General features: G+C 33.5%; 2 protein-coding genes and 1 pseudogene across 3 annotated transcripts; 2 read left to right on the top strand and 1 right to left on the bottom strand.

Moving 5' to 3' along the window:
• LOC124826599 (uncharacterized) lies at positions 1–4,295 on the bottom strand (annotated as a pseudogene). The gene is made up of 5 exons (XR_015782756.1): positions 4,184–4,295; positions 3,584–3,700; positions 3,270–3,415; positions 3,062–3,139; positions 1–2,897 (listed from the first exon to the last, which is right to left on the bottom strand). The product of XR_015782756.1 is annotated as an uncharacterized LOC124826599 (transcript).
• Positions 4,296–4,831: 536 nt separating this feature from the next.
• Positions 4,832–12,812, top strand: LOC124826598 (dentin sialophosphoprotein, putative (DUF1296)). The gene is made up of 10 exons (XM_047299456.2): positions 4,832–5,253; positions 6,224–6,267; positions 6,370–6,505; positions 6,943–7,072; positions 7,908–8,506; positions 8,907–9,258; positions 9,525–9,786; positions 10,830–10,922; positions 11,583–12,029; positions 12,304–12,812. The coding sequence occupies exons 1-10, from the start codon at positions 5,073–5,075 to the stop codon at positions 12,646–12,648; spliced, it is 2,589 nt and encodes an 862-aa protein (XP_047155412.1). The 5' UTR covers positions 4,832–5,072; the 3' UTR covers positions 12,649–12,812.
• Positions 12,813–25,340: 12,528 nt separating this feature from the next.
• Positions 25,341–27,220, top strand: LOC124826597 (protein BIG GRAIN 1-like B). The gene has a single exon (XM_047299455.2). The coding sequence runs from the start codon at positions 25,846–25,848 to the stop codon at positions 27,118–27,120; it is 1,275 nt and encodes a 424-aa protein (XP_047155411.1). The 5' UTR covers positions 25,341–25,845; the 3' UTR covers positions 27,121–27,220.
• The last annotated feature ends 587 nt before the right edge of the window (positions 27,221–27,807 follow it).

Below are 27,807 nucleotides of genomic sequence, written 5' to 3'. Positions count from 1 at the left end.
TGCCTGAAAATTACCATTTCATTATTCTTTCAATAAACAAACCATCAGGGGTTGCAAATTAACAAAACATAAATGGTAGAATGAAAAACATGATCAAAACCAAAGATTCATGAAAGTACAATATCAAGATAAGAAGAAGCTTTCGTTCATTCTGTCATGTTGTCTTATTCATCTTCATCTTCACTCAGATCAAGATCAGCCAATAGTTCATCCAATGGAACAGAAGGTAGGTAATCGCCATCAGTCATCGATGCCATCTCTGATGGCTGGTACTCCTTGTTTCAGTACAAAGATATATTGAACCTCATATCATGGTTTTCTTCCAAATCTTTAAAAAACTGTTCATATTCTGAGACCATTTTGTCTTGATCAAGTCTCCTATCATCAACATCCATTTCAAGTGATTTAAGCTTCCCTGCTTCCCACGTTTCTTTTGGCGCTTCTCTTCATAACTCTTCTTTATTAAAATTGCTTCAAGAATGTGCCCTTTGTACTTGTCCAACTCCATGTCATTACTATTAGCCTCATACAGTTCACAACCAAGAGCATAATCACCAGGATTTAAAAGATTGCCCACATGAGTCTTGATGTTAAATATTGTCATTCTTGCCAAAATCTGACACACGAGCAACTTGAGCATCTGCTAAGCGATATTTTGTGCCACCGATAGTAACCTCAGATGAAACAACCTCCACATCCAACACTAAATATTCCACTAACTGTCTGCTAGTAAGCAATGACTGGAAGGATGTTCTCCAGTATTGATCAGCATCTAAGAAACAATGCCTCAGGGTAAATGGATCAAGCAGCGCAATGCTGTTGGTAACCTTGGTGCAAATCACAACAAGACCAATATTTCCCAAACTAACAGCAACTTTTGGAGGCAGACAGATTAAATCCTCACGGCAAATGGAGCTGATCTCAACAGAAAATGTATATTTGTAGTTGTAGTTATTACTCTTTGGATCATGAAAAACTCGCTGGTTATTTCAGGAGAAACTTTCCCAACAAACTCTACAAATTTAACTGCATCGATTGGAGAAAAAAAAGTCAATACCTTGTTCCATCTGCTTGATTCTTATAGCACTGGCAGCAGCATCATTCTTCAGAATTAGCTGCTCTAGATAAAAGAAAGTACGCCTATGAGAAACATGTTGTCTTAGCTGCACAGCAGCACCCACTGGTCCAGATTAGCCTGAACCCTAGAACAAGATTCACACATATGCTCTTGTTGAACATACTCCACAGTATAAGACTGTTCAAGAATTGCTCCGTTGATAACCTCTTTCTGAACCTTGACCTTGACTTTTATCCTCCTCGAATGAGGTTCAGTTCAAATAAACTCGGCATGTACCAACCTCACTTTACTAGAATTAAAATTTTTCTCCAATTTCTTCAAGAAAAATGTCATGGGCTCCTTTGATTCTAGCTGTAGCTTGACCCAACTTCTTGGTGCTGCAACTAACTCTCACACTCAGAGCAATGACCAGCACTAGCCCCTTCAGTAATCCTTCAGTAATGTCAACTTCTGCTCAAACACTTAACACACATATTAGCAGCATTTGGCTGCATTGGAATTCCACACTTGCAACACAGAACACTGCCAATTGTTTGATGAACCTTGAACATATCAGATCCATCTGCCCTGCCCGATGAACTGAACATACTGACGAATTGAAGGTAGTATTCCCCAGTTCAAACAAGCATGTGTAAGCATAAGGATTAAAGGAAAACTTTCAACTGGAAAATTACTAATAAACAAAAAGAAAAGGAGTTACTTGTAAACAAGTTGTAAGAATGGAAAGCTCATTATGGAAATTATTAGGTAAAATAAAGGCACACAAATATGAATATAGTCTTGAGAACAAATTGCTATGAACAACCATTAAAAAAATTCAGCATAAGGAATAAAAGATCAGAAAAGTGTAGAATTCTATCACGCACAAACAAGGATGGCAAACAGAGAACCGAAAGGTAAAACAGATCATTTGAAAGAAAATACATTCCACCCATAAGCATAAAGTCAATGAAAAATTCAAAAAGAAGAAATCTTAACAGAAGTTGGCATTCAGAAACTTACTTTGTAAAAAAGGATTGTAGAGAAGAAAGTTGGCGTGGTAACACAGTCTTCTAGTTTTGTGATAAAGTCCATGAGCTTTAAGCCCTACTACTCTAAAGCCCAACACTTTTATCTTGTCTTCCAAACTTAAATTAGATATCAGAAATTTAAAATATGATTTATATATTTCAGAAATATTGATTTATTAGGAATTTTAGCCACCATGTAATTTATTTTAAAGATATTTATTATTATAAATCTCAATTACATAAGAAGTTTATCTCATGCAAAACACATAATAAAATACTAAGGGTGGCAATGCAGGTGGCTTGACCTGTTTAGGCCCGTCCCACATTTGACCCACAAAAAGTGGGCCGGGTTGGTCCCCCGATTAAGAATTGCAGACTCAATTTTCTGATCCACCTTGCATATATCCTGACCTACATAAGACTTTTACTTTTTTCCTTTATTTATTTAAATTAGTAGGAATAATTAATATGAATATAAGTTTCTTAATAAACATATGGTACTTAAGAATCCTTAACTTTTACAATATGCTCCATGTATAATGTGACTGACATTCTCAAAAGGTTGCATGAATAATAATGTAAAAAATTAAGAAATAATTCTGACATTAGCATCCTCAAAATTTTGCTTCATATTTGAAGGGTTGCAGTACATAACAAACTAGCATTCTCAAAATTTTGCAAAACAATCAACAAAGTAGCGCAACTAGAAGTCCCTGCCAGGTTTTTCACCATGTCCACCTGTTAATTCAAAGTTCAGCAATTTCTTCTAAGCGATAATCATTATACACGCAAGATTAATTGTGCAGGACCTGGGCAAGACAATGATCCACTTTAAAATCGATAACTAAACTTCAAGTAACTATTATATTCTAAAGTTTCCAGTACCAGACAGTTCAAAAAGTACAAATAGTTCAACAAGTTCAATAAGTTCTTCATTTACATTTTTAAAAAACAGAAAATCAATACAATGTACCTGATAAGAGAAGCTTGAGTCAGTGGTCTATTATGCAAAATTAGGATCAGCTGATCTCTCACGTGCTCCCCATTCAAGCTGTAACATTGATAAGCTTAGGATTAGGATATTTTGATATAAACTGAAAATTAATCTACAAAATCTCTAATTATTTTATTACATTTTTTGTATTACACAAACAACAGTACATGAGGGGAGAGGAGAAGACCTGTTATACTTATACTAGCTGCACGCCTTTCACTGAAATCGGAGATGAGAAGAACTGTTCTCAACTTCCCACCGAAGTTGATGCACAACTCGGGATTGCTGCAATTGGCTCTTAAAGAGTACTTTCAGAGCAACAATGTGATTACTCTGTACATAAACCACATATCAGTCCCACAATAAAATTCATGTGTGAAAACAAGAAACTAAGGAGAAACATCCTGTACAAATTGGTAACAGTACATCACAATCATCTCATATAAATACAATGGTCCATGGTCGTGTGCAATCTGATCTTAAACTAATAATTAAAAAAACCTGTTATCAGTGTTATGTGAAGACATTTCAGATGCTTTATATTGCATCCCATAGTCGCTCATCAAAAGACTACACGTAGTCACAATCCAACAATTGTAAAAACTTGAGTAGCTACACCTGAAAATCGTAAAGCCTTTTTTCATGTTAGAATTAATCTTCTAATCAATTTCTAGAAGACTGATTTCTCAGAACACTTTAATTTTGCAGGTTACAAATTTGACGAGCTTGACCGCAACTCGGTAAATTTAAGGTTTCAATAAGCAAGACACAGATTAAGAAAACAATGAAATTCTACAACAAAGGAGTAACCAATAATCAACACAAATCAAATGCAGCAACATATGGTCAAAGAGCACAACTTGAAACTCAACACAACCACTAACCCTTTAGGTAAAAATGCAACCTTTCGTCCAAATGAAAGCACAAACTGGTGAAATAAGGAGCCAAACTCAAAATCATATATAAAAAAATAACTAGTAATTGAGATTTAAGAAACATAGGTTTGTCGCTGTTGATTTCTTTGTCAGTACAGTACATTGAATTGCAACAATTAAAAGATAAGAGGAAAAGAAAAAGATGATGGTGCCAGTGGTGAAGAACCTTGTTCGGATGTTCCTCGGCGTTGAAGGACGGTGTCGTCGCCGATGAGGATGGTGAACACTCTCCGTCATGCTTTTGGAACGTTGAATGGTTGGAGTATCTTTGTTAAAACAACATTTCAATAAAATATAAAATATATAAAATAAATAAAATATAATAACAAAAGTGAATAATCTGATTTTCAAAGCAATATTCGTGATTATTTTTTTCTATATAAATCAAATCAAGGGAGTGAGTGAAAAAATATAAGTTACTATTAGTTCATAAATTATAAAAAATTATTTAACATACAATATTTAAGTAACAGCCATTATTTATTAATAATTAATAGCTTCCTGATTTAAGATAACATTTTATAATTTTGTTTTGAAAAAAATCAAAGATGAATACTCATAAATAATTTTGGAAACTAAATTGGTTAATGTTATTTATTGTTATAAAATTTGCAATTGCCAAATGAAACGGATAATCCATAATGATGAATAACCACATGCTGGTTTTGACATTATTGGTGAATCGTTTCAAAATGATTTGCAATTTTTGTTTAAGCAAAGGGCATAACCGTAGTTTAGCAGAGAACAGCACTAGGGCACAACACAACACAAAGTGAAGCAATGTGTGATTTAAGCGTATAAAGTTTTTCCCTCAAAACTAAAGTCATTGTCAAACGTTTTCAAAACCCTCACTCTGTCGCTCCAAGCCGCTTCCGTTTCTCCCTGTTCTTCGTCTCTCTCTCTCTCTCTCTCTCTCTCTCTCTCTCTCTCCCTATTGAGGAGAACAAAACCCTACCCGTCTCTTGTTATCCCCAGTGTTAGCCTTAAGTTTTGTTTTTTCGTCGCTTTGGTTGTGTTTGTCTTCTGGGTTGGGTCCCTGTTGGGTTTTCGGTGCAATGGTCCCTGGTTCCAGAACGGAGAGTGGCACTGGTACCCATTTGCTCTCTGCGAGAGTGCGCAAAACCATTCAATCCATCAAGGAAATCGTGGGGAATCATTCTGATGCTGATATCTATGTTGCCCTTAAGGAAACCAACATGGATCCTAACGAAACCACTCAGAAATTGCTCAACCAAGGTTGGTGGGTGCCTTGGTGGGACCGTGTTTTGCCTTTTTGTTCTTAAGCTTTGCTTCCCTCTTTTGAATTTTTGAATTGTGTTGCATTTGTTTTTCGTTTTTGATTGAGGGGATTTTGGCTCTCATTTTTACCCTCTCTTGTGGTGTTTCGTTGATTGGTGGAGAATGATTCGTGGCGCTGAGGTGTTTGTGTAATTCATGTATGGGCTGAATTTTTGTATTTATTTTGCATTTGTGAGAATGAGGATGATAAGAGTTTAGAATGATTTTGTTGGCTTTTCTTGTGGTATAGATGGCTGAGATATGGTGAAGGCGGTGGAGCTTTCTTTGATTATGTGTTATTTTTGCTGTTGCTGCATGATTTTAATGTTTGAAACTGCAATGATCTTTGATATTGTGGAAACCCGGGGACAAACCTTGTGGCTGAAATTGTGGTTCAGTTGTTTAAAACCTTACATGATTGAATTTGTTCATATCTTTTTGGTTATTTTTTCTTTATTTAGTCTGCCTGCTGAAACTGCTGGCTTAGAGTTTGTGGCACTATCAGAATTGTTTGGGCTGACCATTGGTAACAAAATATTAACTTCATCATCAAAGTGAAAGTGTAGGACAATTATTCTGTGCTGAACATGTTCTAAACTCCTGCTACCTGCAACATATGATTCAAAAAGAATCCTGGAATTTATTTAATCTAACTATCCTAAATTTAATTTATTTCATTGATGCGTTTAAATTTGCTGCATGAATGTGAGTGCTTATTGATGGCCATTGCAATTAGGGTGTCTAAATTAGAATATTTCTCTATTGTATTGTTTTAAACCATGTATGTGATTCTGCAACTGGTGAATGTTTTCTTATGTTAGTTTACTTGTTCAACTCTAATTCGAGTTTGACAATGTCCTATTTGTTTTGAAAGAAAATTAAACAAAAAAAATCTACTAATTTTCATTGTGGCTTTATTATTATTCAGATCCATTTCATGAGGTGAAGAGGAGGAGAGACCGAAAGAAAGAGGTACCACTTCTTGTATTCTTTCTGGATGACTTATTAAATTAAATCCTAGGTACACGCAAAACACTAGTGATTTTCTTATCTGTAATGTTTCTGTTGTTACAGATTCATAATGTTGGGAACAATGGTTCAGCTGACTTGCGAAGGCCATCTGAGAATAGTAGTGGTCAAGGAGTGAAATTTCACACCCCTTCTGAACGCAATGTTCGAAGAACAAACTATTCTCGGAGTACTTTACCTGGTAATATGTCTTGTTTAGAATGAGAATTCGTGTTTTACTCCCAATTTTTTCTTCAGTAGTTTTTATTCTTATTGCATCATTATGGGGGAAGATCCATAATGTATTTTTAAATTGTTGCATTTCCATTTCACTTAATACATAGTAGTTGTTTTTTCTTTCTTTGATCGAAATGCTTTTTATGCTGCCTTTCTCTTTTTGTTCATATAGTGGGGGTTTTTTTCTAGTTGAAACTAGATGAAGAGTAGTATTTTAGCCATATATGATATATCCATCTAATAATTTACTTTTGATGAATAATTTATGGTTTTCTGCTTTCAAGCCTTCATTTTCATATGTGGTTTCCAATAGCTAAATGGATCACTTATTTTGTATATGTATACATGTTTTCATTAGCATTACTATCTGCTCTGATCTTTAAGTTCATTCTTATTATTCAGGCATCAGCAGAGAGTTCCGTGTTGTTAGAGACAACAGGGTAAATCATATTTATAAAGAAGTAAAGCCTCTTTCACAGCAGCACTCAACATCTGCCAGTGAGCTGCCAAATGTAAACATATCTGAGAAGGGGTACGATCTCAATTTTATTTTGTATGGATTTTGAAGGATTGGTTGATTGCCTTTTACCAATTTGTATATCTAGTTTCAGCAGCTGTCAATATATGCTAACCCTTGCTAGCTCCTCAAACATATTCGGGTTATGTTCTACTGCTTAGAGTTTCTTCTGTGTGAGAGGTTATAAAAGGGGAATGCTTACCTGAGCTGTGAAAACAATTTTAATAGAAGATTACTTAACTGATGCATGTGACCTGAATTTGAATTGTGCAAACCCAAGGTCAGATGCATGCAAACTAATGCAAGGTTTGCTGACACATATAGAAAGTTAACAGTTTACCTTTAACAGAAGGGGTTAGAAAGGAATCAAATGAGGAGAAATAGTAAACCAATCTTCGTAATATAATATGTAAATCAAAATTTGTTATTGTACATCTGTCCATGGTTGCTAAAGGTTAAGGGCATGCCTTAATGATATTGAGAGTTTACGATTTTGGTGTGTTGAGGGACTGAAAAAAAATGTCTTACCGAAGGACTTTAAAGAATTTGAAAGTACTTAATCAATATATGCTGAAATAAAAAATATTGATCTGTTTGCTCCATAAAACAGAAAATAGAGTATTTCCTCTTTGTGTGTGGATCAGATAACATAAGGAATTTTCTCTATAATAGGCAACACCAGGAATGAAAGTTCAGTGATTCTACTGACTAGCATTCTTTAATTTTAACTAATGCAATGGACCTTTATGTCAGATTTGAAAGACATGTTTCAGGGATCACTATTTTGGTTTATTCACACAGTTGTTGGATAATTGAATTTTATATATACATGTATTCATCATTGTTGCAGTTCATCAGCCTCCACCAGTCATAGGTCATCTGGCTCAAGGAATTCATCACAGGCACTAAATGGTCCTTCTGATTCATTTGTGAGATACCCGAAAGATGCCATTCCAGATACCGTTGAAAGAAAAATTGCATCTGAGGATAAGGATAAGGATAAACAAAGCATGATTTCCAATGCAGCTGGACGGGTGCAATCAATTAAGTCTAACCACATCCATCAAAATCCAGCTACAGTGGCATCAAGCAGCAGTTCTGCTGTTGGGGTGTATTCCTCTTCAACAGATCCAGTTCATGTGCCCTCACCTGATTCTAGATCATCAGGTGTTGTTGGAGCCATTAGGCGTGAAGTTGGGGTTGTTGGTGTTAGGCGACAGGCTTCAGACAACAAAGTAAAACAATCATTTGCTCCTAGCAGCTCTTATGCTGGTGGAAAAGATGGTACATCTGCAGGTTCTTTCCAATCAGTTGCTGTCTTGAAGACTGAACAATTTAGTCAAACTAAAGTAACTGAACCTTCATCATCTGGTGCGCCAGTTAGCAGACCATCTGTGAACAACCAGTATAATAGTAGATCACATCAACAAATTGTGGGACATCAAAGAGGTAATTCTTTGAAACGGCTCTACCAATTATGATTTTGATCTAAATTTTCAAGTGTAGCATGTCGGAGTATGCTCTGCTTTTATGGTAGGGTAAATTTAGCATTTTAATTCAGTCAAAATGACTGAATTCCAGAACAATTGAGTGGGAGAACTTATTGTGGATTTTTGTTTAAGCTTTTCTTACTTGTTTCAGAGAAACTTGCTTATTAAAATGTATCTGTAATGTATCCATTTTTTTCATTGCATTTTTGTTTGATGGAAGTGCTTATGATTGAACTATCCATTTCCTTACGCACATTACTGAATGAGATGATTTTGGTGTGGGTTTCTTTTTCATTATATATATATATATATATTTTTTTTTTCTTGCCTAGAAATTTGATGAGTTTTGAATGATGCAGTTTCCCAGCAAAATAAAGAATGGAAGCCTAAATCTAGCCAGAAGCCAAACAGTAATAGTCCTGGAGTAATTGGAACCCCTAAAAAGGCTGCTGCTTCTGCTTCTCCTTCTCCTCCAGCAGAAAATTCTGGAGATATAGAATCAGATGCAGCAGAACTTCAAGATAAACTTTCCGAAGTAAATATATATGAGAACCAAAATGTGATTATAGCACAGCATATTCGAGTTCCAGAGACTGACAGATGCCGGCTGACCTTTGGTACCATTGGGACTGAACTTGATTCTTCAAGGCTTCAATCTAAGTATCACATAATAGGAGCTTCCGAAAAATCAAATGATGAATTGGCTGCAAGGTTTGCATTCTTGTTTTTATTGTATTTTTTAATGTTAGGTTAGGGAGTTTAGTATTTGGGCATTGGAGTTGACAGCCTGACCGATCGGATGTATTTGCTGAATTTCTTTATAGTTTTGTAGTATTTTTGTTGAAATTTTAAGGTTTATAATTTTTTTTTCAGATGTATATTCACTATGCTACTTTCACACACAACTACTAAGTCCATGATAGGTAGTATGCTTTTCCTGTTAACAAAACGTAATGTTGTTTAATATTTGATGGCAGCTTGACAGTACCTGCTCAAGAGTTGTCCACTGATGATGTTTCTGCGAGCAAACAGGTGGAGTTACTGGAGGAACACATTAGAAGTTCTGGGTCAGACTCGCCTGTATCTGGGGCTGCTTCTGAGCAACATTTGCCTGATAACAAAGACTCTTCAAGCACTCAGGACAATTATGCTAACATTGGGTTAGTTCGTGATAGCAGTCCATCCTATGCACCTTCAGAACCTCAGCAGCAAGATTCTCATGATATGCCAGGCTTTGCGGTGTGTGTTTCTTTTCATTTCTACCATCGTAGTCTTTATGTTGTTGAACCTTTTCTGCTGGTCTATGCAAACTTATCAATGACCTGAAGTTGTTTATACTATGTTAGTGAGACTCTGGCAATGAGGGGCTGCATAACCAAACCTCTGGTTAGGCACTATGCCTGTGATTTGATTGGCTTTTGCCATTTATTTTTGTTGTGAATCATCTGCAAACCACTGAAACTAGAGATATTCCTTAGTCAGGCACTGGTTGTGACCATAAAGGGTTAGATCAGGTCCAGTATGGATTAGATGTGGCAGTTTGTTCCATAGCAGTCAATAGTGGATAGTGGTTTCAAGTGACTAACACCAAAAGATGTTAGAATGGATAGTAGGATGGCTGCTTTTTGGACCCTAAATATACCTATATTACACTATGCTTATTTATTCAGAAGTTAAGAAAAAAAGCCTATAATTTTACACTGAAGAGCCAAATGACAAGAGAGACATGTATTTGGACTTGGTGAAGATTGGCCAGAAAACTCGCTGGAAACTGTTGGGTTGGCGTGCGGAGAGTAAAATGTTGAGAAAAAAATGTATCAGATTTATCAGTTGGCTGGGGATTTTTCTAGTTTGCACCTTCCCCAAAATCTTTGAAATGGAACTGGTTTCAGGGGCAAACCTAACTCTGTTCCTCCACCCTTTTGTGTCTGTTCCGCCAACCATTCACCATGGATTTTTCCGCTATGAAAAATTTCGGTACATGGTGACAATGGTCAGCCATGATGTTACTGTCATTGGAGCAGTGGCAGGGTGCCACTGGTGCACAATTGATAATTATGGACTGTCCTGTCTGTTGTCTGCAACGATATTTGAGAGTCGTTGTTTGGTATGAGGGACATGAAACGTATTTGTTGTTAGGAGGAATATGAAACGTCTAAAATCATGTCAAAAACTTATATTAGTTACCCTATTTATCTACTACTTGTGTAATATAGTATGTATAAAGAGGTGTACTTTGTGCCTTGTTGTCTTGTCATTCTCACTTTTAATTTTCCAAACAGGCTTATGATCCTCCAACTGGGTATGACATTCCTTATTTCAGACCTACAATTGATGAAACTTTACGAGGGCAGGGTTTATCGTCTCCGCAGGAGGTATAATATGCCATAAGAATATTAAAGTATTTTTATTGCTTGATTGTAGTTTGCTTTAATGTGTTTTTCATCCGCAGAAAAATACAACTTTACACACACTCACACACACGGTACAAGGGGTACCAACCCATTTGCTATGTTACTGAACAAAATTGAATCCTCCACCTAATGGTTACAATGTATTTAGTATCAACCTCAACTAGATAGATTATAATCGAAAGGTTCCCTTACAAAGCCAATAAATGCAGCTAACAACAGGAAAGCCAATTAGCAACACAAACAGCATCCGGACTGGGATTGCTGTCCCATAAGACCACAGTTAGACAGTTGGAAGGATTTCTTGTTTGTTCACTACTCATGTTTGCAGAGTGATAGAGTTTAATTATGCCGGAGTTTACTTAAAATAAATCCCTTTTAAAACAATTGGCACAGTTTGATCTATTTTAATTTTGATTGAGAAAACTTTTTGATTTTCTTTGAGGGCCTTTCCTATTTATTGTCTGTTTTGTGAGACAGTATTTCTTTGTTTCTGATTTAGTTTTTATGGAGGAATATAATATGGAAAAGTTCTCTCTTTTCTTGAAATGCAAGATTAATTGGCATTTTAATTTTGTTGGCGTTCTTCATATTTATTAAATTCACCATGTTTTGCGAGTGTAGGCTTTGATCTCCCATGGAACCAATACTACTCCTGCTTCCACAATTGCCATGGTACAACAGCAACAACCTCCGGTGCCGCAAATGTATCCACAAGTTCATGTTCCACACTTTGCTAATCTTATGCCATATCGTCAGTTTCTGTCCCCGGTTTATGTTCCACCTATGGCAGTGCCTGGATATTCAAGTAATCCTCCCTACCCTCACCCAACCAATGGCAACAGTTACTTGTTAATGCCTGGAGGTGGTTCCCATCTTAATGCCAACAATCTCAAATATGGAGTTCAACAGTTCAAACCTGTGCCTGCTGGAAATCCTGCTGGGTTTGGAAATTTTGCTAGTCCAACTGGATATGCCATGATAACTCCTGGTGTGGTTGGGGGTGCAGCACCTCTTGAAGATTCATCTCGTGTCAAGTACAAAGATAATCTTTATGTCCCAAATCCTCAGGTAATTTGGTGTGTAGTGTTGAAGAACATTTTGCTAGGATCATTATTATTTCCATTTGTCCTCTTCTTTTTTCAGTTTTAAGGGAGGCACCAAAAGGTTCTAATCCTGTGTATATCTCCTTTTAATAAGTAATGTAGTCCTCATTGACTCTTAAATCTAATAGAAAATAGAATAGAAAATAATAGGATAAGATTATTAATATCTGCATCTTCTATTTGTTGCTTTCTTTTGCAAAACTAAGATTTGATTTGTTATTTGTACCCTTCATTCACAGGCTGAGACATCAGAAATTTGGTTACAAAATCCAAGGGATCTTCCAGGAATGCAATCTGGTCCATACTATAACATGCCCGGGCAAACACCTCATGCAGCTTACATGCCTTCACACACTGGTCATGCTTCCTTCAATGCAGCTGCAGCTCAGTCTTCTCACATGCAGTTCCCTGGCATGTACCACACTCCTCCACAGCCAGCTGCCATTGCTAGTCCTCACCATTTAGGACCACCAGCTATTGGTAGTAATGTTGGAGTTGGGGTAGCTGCAGCTGCTCCTGGACCGCAGGTTGGTGCATATCAGCAGCCCCAATTGGGCCACATCAATTGGACAACAAATTTCTGAGCTGGGATAACACAAAAAGGAAAGTTATATTTAACCCCTATGTGTACAAGGGACTGACTGAAAGTAGATATAGAAGAAAAAAGTCAGTTTTCATTGTGAAATGGATGACTTATGCTTTAATTTTTTTCTCCCTTTTTACAAATGCAATGAGGCATTAATTTTCAGTCTCCTTGTTTGCAGTAGGTGTAGGAATTATTGAGTTTTGGCTTCAAAAGTTAAATTTTCGGTCATTCTTGAAAATCCTTTCAGATAATGCTGAAAAGCTTTTCTTGAATGGATATGCTGTATTTTTACTGATATCTATGGCCACAATAACCCTCAAAATACTTGCATCGTCTTCCTATCCATGTCTAGCAAAATTAACACCATCTCACTAAACCATTTGTTTATTTTCCGATTGACTAAAGAAAATTGCAGTTACAAAGTTTGAAATTTGAGTTAGAACAAAATTTATCAAACTTGGTTTTTCTAACAATTTCTGTCGAACATTCTTTTTATCTCAAGCATGAATTTTGACAACATATAAACTAAATTAAGTGTAATTAGTTAAATGAGTATGAACTATATGCGAAAAGGATGCTTAGTTAATTCACCTACGAATAAGTTCAAGCAGCACGGATTTTGAATTAGATTATCTCTTAATTTAAAGTAAAAATTTATTTTCATTTTTATTAATATAAAACTTATATTTTATATAACTCATAACAATATTTTTTTTTTCAAAATCGAATAATAATAAATAAATTATAATAACTTAAATCATATAAATAAAATTTAAATTATACACACGAGTAAACACTTATTAAAAATTGAAAGTAAATTAATACTTTGACATCTTTGGAAAAAAATATACCCACCTTAAAACTTTCAATAACATGATGATGTTGTATACTAGAATTTTTTTAAGTTAAAAAAATAAAACAACAATAACAAAAATATTAATATTTTAACTTGTGAAGTGGGTATACTTTATTTGATGGATGCCAAAATATCCCAAAATCGAAATTCCATGAAAATTACAATATTTATAAGAAAAATACTTTAGACACATAAGCGAACTTAAAGATTTGAAATGGAGAATTGTGTAATAATATAAAAAAAACTTCTTCAAATCAAACGAAATCGTTCAAATCAAATCTCAGTGAAATTGTTTAAAATAAGTTTTTTAAGTTATCCAATTATACAAGAATATTTTAATAATTTAAGATAAAAACGAGATAGAAAATGAGTTAGATAAAGATATATCTATACTTATACTTAGAGATAGACAAAAACTCTTGTGGAGATAAATTTAGGCGGATAAAATCTATGATGAATAGTTAGCACTCTTTAGTTTTAAAATTGTAATATTCTAAAAATACAATTTAAAAATATATAATAGAATAATTACATTTAATAATACCCAGATCAGTCTTACACTAAGAAGAGTGTACGGTTATAGTCGAACGACCTTACAAAACAGTACAAGAAAATAAAGTTGTACAGGAATACAATTCTGACCGAACGGTTTACAAAAGAAAAAAATACCGAACGGTCACACTAAACAAAAAGGGAAGGTGATCGAATGACCACCTTACTATAAACTAAACTACTGACCGAACGTCCTATTGTTCGGTCTTAACTTCAACCTCAACTAGGTTTTCTTCCTCCAGCGCCTCTTCCAGCAGCTCGTCTCCTTATGTCACATCCACACGGATGATTATTGCAATGACAAAGACGAACGTACAAAACAAGACAAGACAGGAAACATAAGGTAAGCTTATGTAATTTAATTCGTGTATAAACATACATTTTACACAATCAAACACACAAGATAAATTTCATCATACGATTCATACAAAGCCTAATACTAGACTAACTGTCCGGACTGTATGAAATATGTGTAGATACAGGCGTTCGTGCACCCGGGTGATGTAGTAACTGGGATGCCCTCAACAGCTGCCACCCGAGGTTAGTCCTATCTGTCCAAATTAACCATAAAGACTAGGATCTCCTGCCGTTCCCACACATGACCTACCCTCCTCTACGTGAGGACGAGTACTCACGGAACATCAGGATGAACCGCCAGCTTAGCATGACCACATTCATACTTTACAAATTTCAATATTCATTCATGAGTCGTTCCTCCCCAGAACGCTCGTCCATAATCCAAAACATTTCAATCCATATCACATTATTTTCGTCTTTCATTAATAATCATCTCACTTGAACACTTCTCACAAAGATCCATAAGGATACCAAATACCAAACGTTCAACTCTAACTCAAGGAGACCGAACACTTGAAGTAAGACCAAGAGATCTCCAGTTCCAGAATAGATTAAGACCAAGAGGGTTACTATCGGGTTGAGAAAGAAACCAAGTACAATCATATGTAACAAGAACGACTAGAACGAACATTACTTGCAAAGTGAGCCAATTAGATGAACTGGCTTTTGAGAGCTCCAACCGAACACCGAAAAGACCATGCCAAGTACTAAGGCTCTAGGCCAGAACCAATGGATGTAGACACTTCAAGACATTCAAAGAATAATACTTAGAAGAATTCACATGAAGAAACCAAACGCTTATGTAAACTTAGCTTATTTGAGTTTAGCATCACGAAAATCGAATGTCAGTCAATGACCGAGCACGGTAGAGAGAAAACTCTATTGAAGTTGGACGAACGTTATTTTCATCAAGATAGATTATAAAAGAAACGAGTACGAGCGCTTGGTGTAAGACCGAGCACTACTCAATATGAGCGCTTGGTGTAAGACCGAGCACTACTAAACTTATATTAGAAGATTTAATAAATATAATAAGATACCATTTGGAGCAATGATTAAGAACAAACGAATATATATACAATTACATATATCTATACTTAAGTTTATAAACGAATACCAAGAAACAACTATACTTGGCCGAACGCTCTTGCACAGCATTACGAAACGAAGACGCTCGTTCTCAACTAGGATTCTCCCCAAATGAAAGAATCCCATTTTAACTAAGTTCACTAGAAAAATCAAACGGTCAAGGACCGTTCAGTGACGAACGTACACTTTCATAGGGAAATTTCATACCAGAATCATTTATATTCAAACTCATTTCTCAACATATAACTTCATACATTCATATCATAGTCAATTTTCATACTTCATGCAATCCATATCATATAAATTTCATATATTTCATACATCAGAACATAGCACAATCATATTTCCTTTCCAATCATCAAATCAACGAACGTTCATGCACCACAGAAACATACAAATTAAATTAGATAAGCTTCCCTTACCTCTGAGCGTGAACGAACGTTCCTAGAGACAAAATACGGTTCGCCTGACTACAATTCCTTCTACCCTCAACGATCAACAACTCTTCAAACCAAAATCAAACAAAAGACCAAAATGGTTCAGAATGAGACTATGAAGTCATGCAACCAGAACTTGGTTTGCATGTGCCAAAGAACGAACGGTTAAAGACAAGAAGAACTTACCAGTTCGGAACTCGAAACCAATCGGTTCAAACTGAAGCTCTGGACGCCGGAAGTGCTTCTACGGTGCCTGAACGGTGATCGGAGAAGAGAAAGGGTGAGATTTCGTAGAGAGAAGGGAGAGCTTTTTAGAGAGAAGGAGGAGAAATGAGAATTTCAGAGTTTGGAGAAGAAGGTGCATGCAGAGAGTGTAACGTAAGCTTTCCAAAAACTCAGTTTTGCTTCTCACGTCAAACGAACGTCTGCTCATTTGTCGACACCTGCATCCCACTATCTGATTTACGGATCCCCTCCGCTTAACACCTGACATCCGTTCAGAGGGTTTTTTGGTACATTTTTAATGATTCTGACAAAAATAGTTGTAGATATTTTTAAAACGAATATTTAACATACAATAAGTGATTTTTTTTATTGCAAGTTACTATTCATACCTGACCCGAATCTATATTATTAGTTTTATTACCAATATAAAAGTTCTTATCTAAAAGTATGATAAATTTGAATATTTACCTCGTTTTTATATTGGTAACCATTGTAAATTTTCTTTTTGTACAGTAGTTACAATAATGGTGTAATGAATCTCGTTTAAGTTAATGAATAATCTCTATAAAGTATTTGACTAATATGTTTTAATAATATCTATCTTTTTAATTAGTTTTCCTTTCATTCACAGGCTACCCAATTGAAACCTAATCGAAGTGCAATAACTCGGTTACACGAAGAAGTGCATGAAATCTGAAACCCTTAAAATGTCATCGTGGCTTATGATAATGGATTGGTATATATATATATATATATATATATATATATATATATATATATATATATATATATATATATATATATATATATATATATATATAACATGAATTTAGTTAATATATACTATTTTTAATTCAAAATTCTAGATATGAAGTGGTTATAATGAATGATGCTTATTATGATAATGAATTATATGTAAGGGATTACTTGAAGAAATTGATGGGTTGGTAAAAATTATATATATATATGTGTGCGATGAACTTAATCCATATATTACTTTTAACTGAAAAATGTTGAATTCATAGATTTTTTTCTTTCTAAAAGTTATAGATTGAGAAAATAATTTTGAATAGAAATAAAAAGGTAAAGAATTGGAGGAGTGAGTGAGAGGAGAGTGTGTGAACGTGCAGTGGTCCTACAACCCTTGTGATGGGTCTATAAAGAAGGGTATGCTGTCCCTATGAACACGGTTGTAGTGACCCTCAGATTTCAGACTTTGAACAAAAGTGTTTGTTGATAATACAAAAAGAAAAGCTACGCCAATCCCCATGCCATTTTTTAAAGCAAACCCACTGCTATGCTCTAACCATACCAAACCTTCTTCTATTCTATCGTCATCTCTGCAAACATTATTTCAGATAATATAACTATTCTGCATGCTCCTTCATGCATACAAATTACTATGTATAATTAAGTAAAATCGTTTTATCAGGTCAAATAGGTTAGATTTATCGAGAAGAAAGTTCACAGAAAAACACAATCATCAATCACATATGAATTCAACCATATAAAGAATTAACATCACTCTTTTGTTCAAAATCTTAAGACAATGAATTAATGAGTCTTTCATCTTTATACAATACTCTACTTTCTCATTTTTATCCAACGTGGAACTTAAGACTCACACTTGAATTCCTAAAAAAAACTCACAATATATCTCACCTTTTTCCACCCTAGTGTAATCATACAACTTTTTTCTTCATATTTGCTTCCTACTAATCAGAAACTAGTGAGTGTTTCGTCTCATATCAGATAGATTAGTCATAGCATTAACATTATATGTTGTACTAGACAAGAGCAAAGCATGGTTGCATGTCAAGGTTTCTAACTATACCTGTATGCATATATATGCATATATAGAACTCTAGTGGGTTAGTAGATATCTATAGAAGCATGAAAATTGTGAATGATTGAATTGAAAATGTGGAAGAATGAATACTAGTTAAAGGGATAGGCATGAAGGTGGCAACTATGGTTGATTAGTTATCATAATGTGTGTGTTGCGGAAACGATGAAACTGGGCCAAAGCAATATATGATTTTGATTGCAGCTAAGGTTGTGGGGGTGTCCCACAGTTTAAAACCAAGTTAGAGAGGAAATTATGTAGGCATGGCTTGCCTTTGCAAAATGGCTACCAACCAACTTCGCAAAGCGTGTTTGTAGTGTGAAGAGGTGTCACATATGAGCCTGATCATGCATCCATCTCTTTCTTTTCCAAAAGGAAAAAGAATCCCTATAGTTGGAAATCCAAATGTTAGTTCAAGTCATAGTGAATAGAAATGAGAAAGTAAAATATCATATAAAGGTGAAAAACTCATTAACTTATTGTTTTAAGATTTTGGATAGAGAGCGGTGTCAGTCCCTTACATGATTGGACTTAGACCTTATTGATGTTATATAATTGATAACCCCAACATCTATTTAAGTGTGAATCTAAATACCATAAAATGATCAAAGACTCGAAAATTCATTATTTTAAAACTTTTAATAAAAAATGGTGTCAATTATTCGTATTCATCAGATTCAAATTTTATTGATACTATGTTTTCGAAAAATTTTCCTTTGCTAAACCCATCACACATCTGTGCTAGACACCTGCTCTAACATCGTAGCATCATTGTAATACATCATGAATCATGTTATTACATGCGTGTGAATCTCTTCAACATGTTTTCACCCCTTTTCCAACAAGTATCTTTTACCCATTCTCTTGGTCTACAACGATATCTTCTGTTGTGGCTATAACATGTTCAAACAAGAATGAACAGTATGTGTGCTGAGAACATGTTTTGTATCATGTTGAAGTAAATAATATGTATTCTTTTTAACATGTTCTTGGCATTCACTTAATGTATTAAACAAAAAAAGACCGTTTGGATTTAATTGATTTCATATATTTAAAGATGATAATCATGTTAATGTCGTTCGATTCTCAATTACACTAGAAAATAAAAGTATTTGTAATGTAAATAGTATAAGGAAAATAATTTTTTTGTCAACACGACTAATTACTAGTTAAACTGAATTAGGTTTTTGGTAAAGAAATATTTCAAAACAGATTAGAATTTAATTAACTTATATTCATTAAGTTTGCCAAAGAATTAATTTAACACAATATAAGTTTAGTTTAAATCCAAAAAAATAATTTGATTCTTGTACTAGAAAGAAATTTAAATTATAAAAGGTAGAATTATATTTATAAAGATAAATTTTAGAATTGTGCACATATTTATATGTTTATCCTTTTGAGATATTGCTTAAAATTAAACAAAAAATACGAAAAGTAAGAAAATGACAATAAAAGAGAAAATAAAACTAGTTAAGATGAATCAACCTTTATGTGTAAAACACCTCTTTATTTACCCAATTTAATCCGATTACTTTAGTAAACTTTCTTTAACTTTAATCGGTTTGACTTAGTTTGTATTATTGATTAGCAATAGAAGTAGTATATAATAATAATAAATAAAAAACGTAAAATATATTTAAGAGCATTGCTTAGCTGTACACAATTTTTAAGGACCAAAAAGTGATTGATCAATAATTTACAGAACCAAATGTAGGAGGGAATTGATGGAAGTTAACCCTCATTATTGATTACCATAGTGCTTTTTTGTCGAATCTATCCTTCATTATTTACATTTATTTAAATATTTCTATTTATTTATTGATTTATTTTTATATATTTATATGTGCGTAACACAAGGAATTGAATTAAGAGCATCTTGAATCCTCTGGCAAATGGTGTTAAAATTATTTATTAGTAGATATTATAGCATAGTTACTTCCTTTTTGGCGTTTGAGACAAAGTGTGATTAACGTGGGACTATTATAGTTCCTTGAAAACAAAGATGTTTAGGACAAACTATTTCCACAATGTGATGAAAACAAAAGTTTCGGAAAGGCAAAAAACAAACGCATTATGTGAAATGACTGCTATCATGTTGATAAACATCAATTGACATATATTAAAGCAATGTTGTATCAAAGTGAATTCTATGTATGTCTATCATCAAATATGTAATTTTTTTATAAAATAATAATAAGATTGTACACATTTATGTTCATTTGACAAATATATTTTTTAAAAAATAAATAAAATAAAAAGTAAAAAAAAAATATCAAATGAATGTAAAAAATTTGTATATCAAAGTATCATTTCTTTAAAATATATGTTAAAATTTCAAGTACATGTTTAAACTTTATATTAGATAGAAATGAAAGAATTAAACACCAGAAAAAATTATTTAAGATTTTGGATTGAAAATGATTTCAATTATTTACTTATTATAATTATGTGATTTCTCCTTAACAAATTACTCTTAAAAAACAACTATTAAGATTTTTTACATGATCTCATAAGTTATTTAGGGTTTAATGGTATAGAATGTGGTAGTAGTGAGTGGTATGTATAAAGTTTAGTGGAGAGTGAAGAGTACATCCATGAGGAATAAACTTTAATACATTAATTCTTAGGAAGGATGATGAGAATGGAAACATGAGGGCACATTGCAAGTAACTTTTTCCTAATTGGGGACTCTATATAGGGCATGTCAATGTGGCATGTGACTTGGCTTTGGGTCCCTATATTGGTCATTCCACTTATGTAAATGGAATCTTAACCCTCACAATATTACTTTCCTTTGTTAACCCCCATGCCATCAATCCACCTTTTTCCACAACATTCTTTAGGTTTTCTATTAGGCTAATTACATCAAATCTAACATTCATATTCACTTATATCACATGCATAATATTACAAAAATCAAATTAGTTATATACTATTTTCATCTTAACCTTGGTTGTGTTCAAATACATGTTTTTAATCTTTAGTAATCGATTTTTTTATGGTATTTATGTTATTAATACAAAGTACGTATTTACTAATTTTTGTGAATTAATACTAATAATTGGTATGCATTATATGTAAGTAAGAAAAACATAACTAACATGGTTTCTTCATACTAGAGCTCAAATAATTAAAATAAGAGTTTTGGAAGTTGATATAGGAGATAAATTGAATGTGAAAGATATTTTAAAAACAAACATAAACATAGAAAAGGTTTTTTTTTTTTTTTGCTATAAAGGAAATAGAAGTTCTATTATAGAACTTATAATACTTAAGTTTTGAGATATTACACAGAAGTCATAAGTGGAGCACGTTTTATGCTAAATTTTGTGTGTAGAAAAAAAAAAGTCAAATTGAAGTGCTTAGTTATATGATGAAAGTATGAGTGAAATTAATAGGTTTTACTAAACAAACTTATTGCATTGCTAGGTCAACGGATATTGGAGACAATAATGAAAGCCATTACACAGATTTTTGTTAGTGTTAAATGTAAACACTCTTTTCTCTTACTTGAAATTCATGCTAGGTCTTCCATTACCAATTTATGACAATTTTTTTATTATATTTGAACTTTTTTTAAAACATAAATTGAAAAAAGAAAAACAATAGATTTTCTATGAGTACATAAACTAAAGAGAAAACTTTTTTCCATTTTTTTTTGAAGAATCTTGTTCAAAATAGCCTATTTTCAAATTAATTTTGAAAAGAAAAATAAATTCAGTAATTTAAAATGGTTTGTCGTATATGACAGATTACTTTATTGTTTTTAAATGAATATGTTGTTTTATGAACAAATATATAAAAAAATTAATCAAGGGCAACAAAACAAATGTATTAAATGGTTAAAAAAAGGTCCTAATTTATTTCATAAAAATTATTCTATATTTTAAATTTCATATACCATAAAAAAAACAAATTTCTATTTTTTACTTGTACATGTTATAATGGTAATATATATATATATATATATATATATATATATATATATATATATATATATATATATATATTAAATTATTATGAAAAATTGTGTTTAATCTATACACTAAATTATTACGTGTTTGTTGACTTTATTTTATAAAAAGGTTAATGTAAAATATTATTCCTAACAAACAATATATGAATGACATAGTTTAGTTTATTATGGAATTTCATTTGTTATATGATAGAGTTTGTCATAAAGTATAAAAATTAAATACTTTATAATTTAATTCAAAGACAAAAGACAATTTTTTATAATAGTTCGAGAATGAGGAAGATATTTAATTTTATATTAAAGATTCAATATATATATATATATATATATATATATATATATATATCACAAATTTGAGGGCAAATATAATAATTTTATCACTGTAATTAAGGTTTTTAAAATGTTGAGAATAAGAAGCAAATATTGGGTCCAAGATTTTAACTATATATTCAAAACTCTTTACTCTTCTATTTTGTGCAAACTAAACCGAAAGAATATGAGTATATTTATTGCAAAGTTGAAAAACAGTGATTAACATGAATGGAAACAATTGGAGGAACATTACATACTATCTTGTACGACATGTTCATTAATGTTATACAACCCACCTTCCCCATATACCATGTAATAATAGTGCATAGTGTTAATTAGGTTACAATTAGAGCCCTATTGTCATAAAAAACATGAAAGAATATGCATGTGGGTATGTACTGAACTGTTTTATAAGTCATATATATATATATATATATATATATCCTATTTCACTTTTTTTTCTTTTTTTCTTGCTGCATAATATATATTTTAAAAAATTTTGTGTTTGAAGAGATGAAACATGTTAGGAAGTGAACTTTAAACCTAATTCAATCTTATAAAATCAGTTGTAAAATGAGGTTTATATCTATTTATATATTTTAATTGGTTTTATTTTTAGTTAATGTAGAACTTTCAACACACTCTCTCACAGGTTTTAACCTGATTCTGATACCATATTAAGAAGTAAACTTTAAATCTAATTCAACTCTATAAAAACTGGTTTGTAAAAATAAGGTTTGCATTCATTTATATATTTTAATAAACATGTTTGAAAATAGTAATAATAGTGAAATAATGGATTGATTATCACATGTGGGAAAATTGGCTGAAAGAAATAGTTAGAAAAAGTATTAAATTGGTGAAAAAGTCAAGTTTCACCAAGAAAGAACTATTGTTTCACTCAAACAACTCATTCCTACTCGAAAATCCAACTCATACATGATTTAAACATCCTTCGTTCCTAAGAATGGAATTAATTGGAAGTGATAACTCATCAACTCCACAATCAATTTCTCATAAACGTTTAACAGTAATGTGCATGATAGAGGAGGAATCTGGAATTTGTTTTATATATATGATACGAAAATTGTGTGGTAATTCTAAAATGATTTTTTAAGAAGCCAAGTACTTGTTCATACGTACTAGCTAAATTATTAATTTGTTACACATGAAACGTGAGAGTTGAGACTCGTGTATCATCATAACATCCCATGATTGTTACAAGGGTTTGTATAATTATAGATGACACTTGGTGGATGTGTTATTATATTACCATCCTAGCTGGTAAGTTTCATTATGAAATATTTTCTTGAAACCGAAGGAAAGAGAACAAAAGAGTGAGGCCAAAAGAACAATAGTATAACATCCAAACATCTCAACACACACACACGATGTTTTATTTGTTTTGGTCACTTTTTCAACCTTATCAACTTAATTAACCCTACTTTTCATCTCTTTCTCTTGCCTCATCCTTTTCCTAATCTTAATTAATTAATTAATCAATTAATCAATAGATAAAATCTCTTGTGCCTTTGTTTGAAAATTGCTTTCATCTCTTTCTCTTCATAAAGTTTAGGAGCCACGAGAGCAATGATTGTGCAAATAAGCACACAATGTTCCCACTAACTATCTCTTTCTCTCTCTCTTCTCTTCTTGTTGTGCCCCTACAAAACAATAACACAAAGCATAGACACGTAGGTGAAGAAAGTTTGACAATTGAAAGGACAAAACGATTTTTTTTTTGTGTGTTTATATTTCTTTTGCATTGTCAATCAACTCAGCTTCCATAAATGACAGGGGCAACCATAGATTGCTATTGATCTTGCTTTTGTAATTCAGGCATAGACCTTATGCTATTCATTAATGCCTACAAAATGCATATTACCAAATTTTCTTCTATATAGTGAACAATTCTGCCCACCCCATTTCACTTCGAATACCCCCCCTTGTGAAAAAATATCACAATGTCATGTTTTCTTATTTTATTTTCTAAAATCTAAAATTAGCATTCTTTTTTCTCTTATTCTAGAGATGTTAAGAGTGTGGATGTTTAAATCTTAAAAATATTCATAAAAAGAGAAAAAAAGGTAAATTTTTAAACCTTATTTCTGCACTGTTGTCAAAAGCAGTTTTTTGAAAGTGTTTATGTAATCTGATTTGTCTGAGGAAACTCGAATAAAACATTGGAAGAGGGTGAGAAAATGTTTGTGAATATCTAGAAGAAGGTTAAAACTATGTACTTGACAGCAGCAACATCTTGAAGATCATTAAAATAGGCAAAAGGAGAAGAACTTTAATTTGAAGAAGTCACGGGCATTAATAGAATCCACAAAATTAAATGAACACTTAAAGCCCAAAGTTCAGTTGAGTAGCCGCATTAATTGACTGTGCAAACAGGACCATAATACAGTATAATACCTTATGTTGGAAGTGCTCCACACATGTTCATACATACCTCTCATTCCCTCTTTTAATCAACACAAAAACACCACCCTTTTCATCATCAAACCCACCAATTAAACAAGGTAATAATAATATGTACTAAAAATTACTTACGATGAATGTATTTTCAGGTCGAGGAGATTCATCGGACCTGAAGATATAAACATTAATAATATCTAAGTCTAACCATATAAAAAATTACAACAAAATCTGAAGACAATAAATTAAGAGAGTCTTTTACTTTTATAGTATCTATTTGTTTATTTTTATCTAACGAAAGAGACTCACAATTCGATTTTTAATAAAATATAACATAATCATTATATAACATAATGAACATTTTACACTTCCACAATCACATTTCTTTCTACATAGAATGAAGAAACTGCATATCCACATCAAAACTGAGACAGATACTGATCAATTTCTCAAGCAAGAGTGGAATCTTCTTTGCTGGTTCATTATATGCTCTTCATGGACCTACAAAACTATACATTTTCTTTCTTTTGTTATATAAAGAAAAAGTAAGGATCTAATGTCAATTCATGGGATGAAGGGAAGAAAATAAAAAATGAAAACTGAGGAAGAGAGGTGAATTGAATAATGAAAACATTAGATTTAAAATCAGTGAAATTCCACATCATTATTGACAGCCTGGCCAGCTATACTCCTTCCCCAACCCTTATAAGAGCATCCAAAAGAAACCATTCTCCAAAACTCTCTCTTTCTCTCTCTCTCTCTCAATCATCCTTTGTTTTCTCTTCTCCTCTGAGGCGTGGAATTTGGCTTTCATTACTGTCTCTCTCTAAACCATCAAGCACTCATCAACACTCATGTCTCATTTCTTTCTTCCTCTTTCCTCTTATGTCCTCCCACAGTGATTTCCAAACACACCACTCTCGCACTCTTTTTTTTGGAAACACAGCCATGGCCTTGTCCTTTCTCACAATCATTTCTTTCTCCTCATAATTTCTCTCTACTACAGCTTTTCACAGTGCCACTATTTGAAGCAGACAACAAAGCCCAAGTAATTGATACCCTCCAAAATCCCCTGTTCCACCCCTCTCTGTTTTTCTCCCCTGTTCTCTATAAAAAACACAATGGACAGGTGGGACAATAAACCATCAAGAAAACAGCACCACACAGATAACCCTTCTTTCTCTTCCACTCTACTTGACGTTATCTACCGTTCAATCGACGAAGATCAAACGGAGGAAAAGGAAGAGGAGCGGCTCATCTTTTACAGAGAAACCATGAGGAAGCAGAAACAGAGCAATTGTTTCAGAGAGGACAAAACTGAACCTGAGAAACTCAACTCTCGCAGGGCCAGGAAGGTGGAGAATTGGATGGATAAGAGAACCTCGGAGAAAGTTCTAATGGGGAGAAACTCGTTGACGGAATTTGAAAGAAGAACAAGAAGCAATTCAATTTCAAACACTCTCTCCATGTATTCAAGTTCGACCTCTTCCTCTGAGTCAAGCTCTGTTGGGGGCTTCTCTTCTTCGGAGTCAGAGTCCTTCTATGGAGTGCAGAGGCCAAAGCCAATCAAAACCAGCGTTTCTGATAAAACCAAAACCAACTTTGATGCCGCACTTCACAATCACAACTTCCGCAGCCACTCTTCCCAAACCCAAAAGCCAAAGCACGAGAATGGTTTCGGCAAAACCAAGTCCAAAGCCTTGAAAATCCTTTATGGTGAGTTGAAAAAAGCAAAGCAACCCATTTCACCGGGTGCAAGACTTGCTAGCTTTCTCAATTCCCTCTTCACTTCAAGCGGAAATGCCAAAAAAGCAAAGGTTTCAACAACCACGACGCCATCTACTTGTGGTCCCGTTCTGATTCCGGTTCCAACAAATCGTACTGCCGATGCTAAACCAGCAGCACAACAGCCAGGTTCTACATGTTCATCGGCATCTTCTTTTTCAAGGTCTTGTTTGAGCAAAACACCTTCTTCAAGATCAGGCGCCAAAAGGTCTGTGAGGTTTTGCCCTGTGAGTGTTGTAGTAGATGAAGATTGTAGGCCCTGTGGGCACAAGAATGTTTACGAGGGTGCAGAAGATTTGGCGGCTTCCAATGGAAAGAACAGAAGCGAGGAACTGAGACTGCATGTCATGCAGGAGAGTCGCAGGGTGGAGGAGTTAGCAAGAGACTTGCTGAAGAATTATCAGAAAAAGAACGAAGTGGAGTTTGATGCTGTTATGCATTATGAAGATGAAGAAGATGACGATGACGTAGCCAGTTGTTCAAGTTCTGATCTTTTTGAGTTGGATAATCTATCAGCAATTGGGATTGAGAGGTATAGGGAAGAGTTACCTGTGTATGAAACTACCCATTTCAATACCAATAGAGCCATTGCCAATGGCTTCATTCTGTAATTTTGAAGGGGAAAAAAAAGTGGGGTTACTTTTTAATTAGAATTAAATGGTGTGGGGGTTTACATCAGATAATAAGATTTCTCCTTTTTATTTTGGCTTATTGGTTCTTTAATCTAGTTCTCTTGTCTTTCTTAATCGTGTTTTGTTTGTCATTCTAGTATTGTTCATGGTTTTGTGTTTGGTTTTATGGTTAAAATGTTTACCTCATGCAATATCATGGAACAAGAGAGAGCAACGTTTTATGAGGATGTTTGCACGAGAAATGGGGAAAAGGGGTGAAAAAGCAGTTAAAGAAGGGGAAGAATATGAAGATGAAGTTGAAAGCAAAGGCAGAATTTCTACACTTATTCATGGCAAGAGAAAAGAGGGCTTTTGCTTTCTCTCTTATGTGTGGGGGCCTCTTTTGCTTGAAATTAACACTATCTTCATGCATCTCATATGCGTGGGAGCAATAGTCAAAAAGTGCCTATGTTAATCTAATGGGGATATGAGATCCTTTTTATTTTATGTTATTTTAAATTTTCTTTTAAATTTTCAAAATTTGTTTTACTTAATTAATCATCCGAAAGATTAATTTTCTTGGGGGTAAAATGACTCGGTGGAAAATTCCAATGGAGGCATTGTTAATTTTAGAGGCAGCAAAAAAGAGGTCAAATGATGTGTTTAATGGAAAAAAAGGGTAGAGGT

This window comes from Vigna umbellata, chromosome 11, assembly GCF_029865625.1.
Source record: "Vigna umbellata cultivar VRB3 chromosome 11, Vumbellata_1.0, whole genome shotgun sequence".
Classification (NCBI taxonomy): Eukaryota; Viridiplantae; Streptophyta; class Magnoliopsida; order Fabales; family Fabaceae; genus Vigna; species Vigna umbellata.
This window is presented reverse-complemented; position numbering and strand designations above follow the sequence as displayed.